A 1452-nucleotide genomic window follows, 5' to 3' on the forward strand; every position below is an offset into this window, starting at 1 on the left:
TGATTTGTTCGCCTATTTTTGCCGTTCGTCGCTTACATCCCATGCAGTTCCTCTCACAATCTCGGGATTTCTTCTCTGTTATGAATTATCCAATATCTTTCCGATAACAGTGATAATATATGATTTGTTCCAGCTACATGTTTACCCAAGTCATGATACTTCTTTACAATAAGTTCAGTGACTGGATGCTTTCTAGGCAATATGATTGGGTATCTGACGTCATGTGGCAAGGCTTCAACTAAACTTAAACGTCCTGTCATGCGCAATACTCCGTCTTCGTCTACTGTAGGTGTTAATGTACTCAATACACTGTTAGATCCAACAATACCATTTTCCTTTAAGTTCCTTATGTCACTTGGGAATGATTCTTGTTGCGCTTTTCGTATTATGCTCAGTTCCGCATACTGGATCTCTTTATGCTCCAACCGCCGATAGACCCTGTAATTTTTGTTGGATCGACAATTTGTTATGAACCTATGAACATAAGCTGCTATTCTAATCAGTCTAGACCAACTTGAATACCGTTTTGGATCCAGTCTCCAATCATCATCTATGTTTAATGGCCCAACTTGGTTTAAGAAGGAACGCACATATTTTCTTTGTTCGGTAACGCTTCCACCTTGCTCTATTTTGTTTACTGGCCAACGTTCTTCACACTCCATTAAGAATTCTGGTCCATTCCACCACATTTTATTAACTTTCAAACTCTCAACTGTAGTACCTCTTGAGGCAACGTCGGCGGGATTGGACTTCGTTGGTACGTGACGCCACTGGTTTGGGTTGGTCTTCTGTTGTATCTCGCCTATCCTATTTGCCACAAAGGGCTTGAAAGATCTACTACGACCTCGTACCCACCAGAGTACATCCATACTGTCTCTCCAAAATGTGACCTCCTTATATCGTAATTCAATACGGTTACAATCGATATAGTAAGTTGTAGCCCTAACATAGCTGCCATTAATTCTAATCTGGGGATGCTCATGGATTTTAGTAAAGCTACTCTGGTTTTTGATGCTCTCAATCGCACTGTCTTCTGTTCTTCTGTTCACCATCAGAGCTTCTTAAATATACAATTGCTGCATACGCATCGTTTGAAGCATCAACGAAAGTGTGAATTTTTTTATCTTTGTCAGTAGTAAATTTTATACATCTTGGAACTTCTAATTTCTGTAGATTTTGTAAACCACTCAACCAGTCCGCTACACCGTTTGCTACATTTTGTGGTACAAGTTCATCCCAAGATACTCCCAGTGTCCAGAGCTCCTGGAGCATTATCTTTGCATAAATAATCACTGGTGATATAAAACCAAGCGGATCAAACAATGTCGCGATTTTACTTTAAATATTTCTCTTTGTCATGTTTTCTATAGACCCCCCTGGTCCTCTGAAAACAAATACATCACTTTCAGCTTTCCACATTAATCCTAATGTTTTTACTGATGGCAATTCACT

The 1452-nt window shown here is 39.5% G+C and overlaps 1 protein-coding gene across 1 annotated transcript; it reads right to left on the reverse strand.

The window, feature by feature from the left end:
• Positions 1-53: 53 nt before the first annotated feature.
• Positions 54-1052, reverse strand: LOC117116731. The gene has a single exon (XM_033260827.1). The coding sequence runs from the start codon at positions 1050-1052 to the stop codon at positions 54-56; it is 999 nt and encodes a 332-aa protein (XP_033116718.1).
• Positions 1053-1452: the final 400 nt, after the last annotated feature.

Source organism: Anneissia japonica, unplaced genomic scaffold, assembly GCF_011630105.1.
Source record: "Anneissia japonica isolate Jap-2015-1 unplaced genomic scaffold, ASM1163010v1 scaffold115222_len1452_cov194, whole genome shotgun sequence".
In the NCBI taxonomy this organism is placed as follows: Eukaryota; Metazoa; Echinodermata; class Crinoidea; order Comatulida; family Comatulidae; genus Anneissia; species Anneissia japonica.

Coding starts and splice junctions, on each gene's coding strand:
- LOC117116731 (XM_033260827.1), bottom strand. CDS start 1,052: ATGGTGAACAGAAGAACAGAAGACAGTGCGATTGAGAGCATCAAAAAC.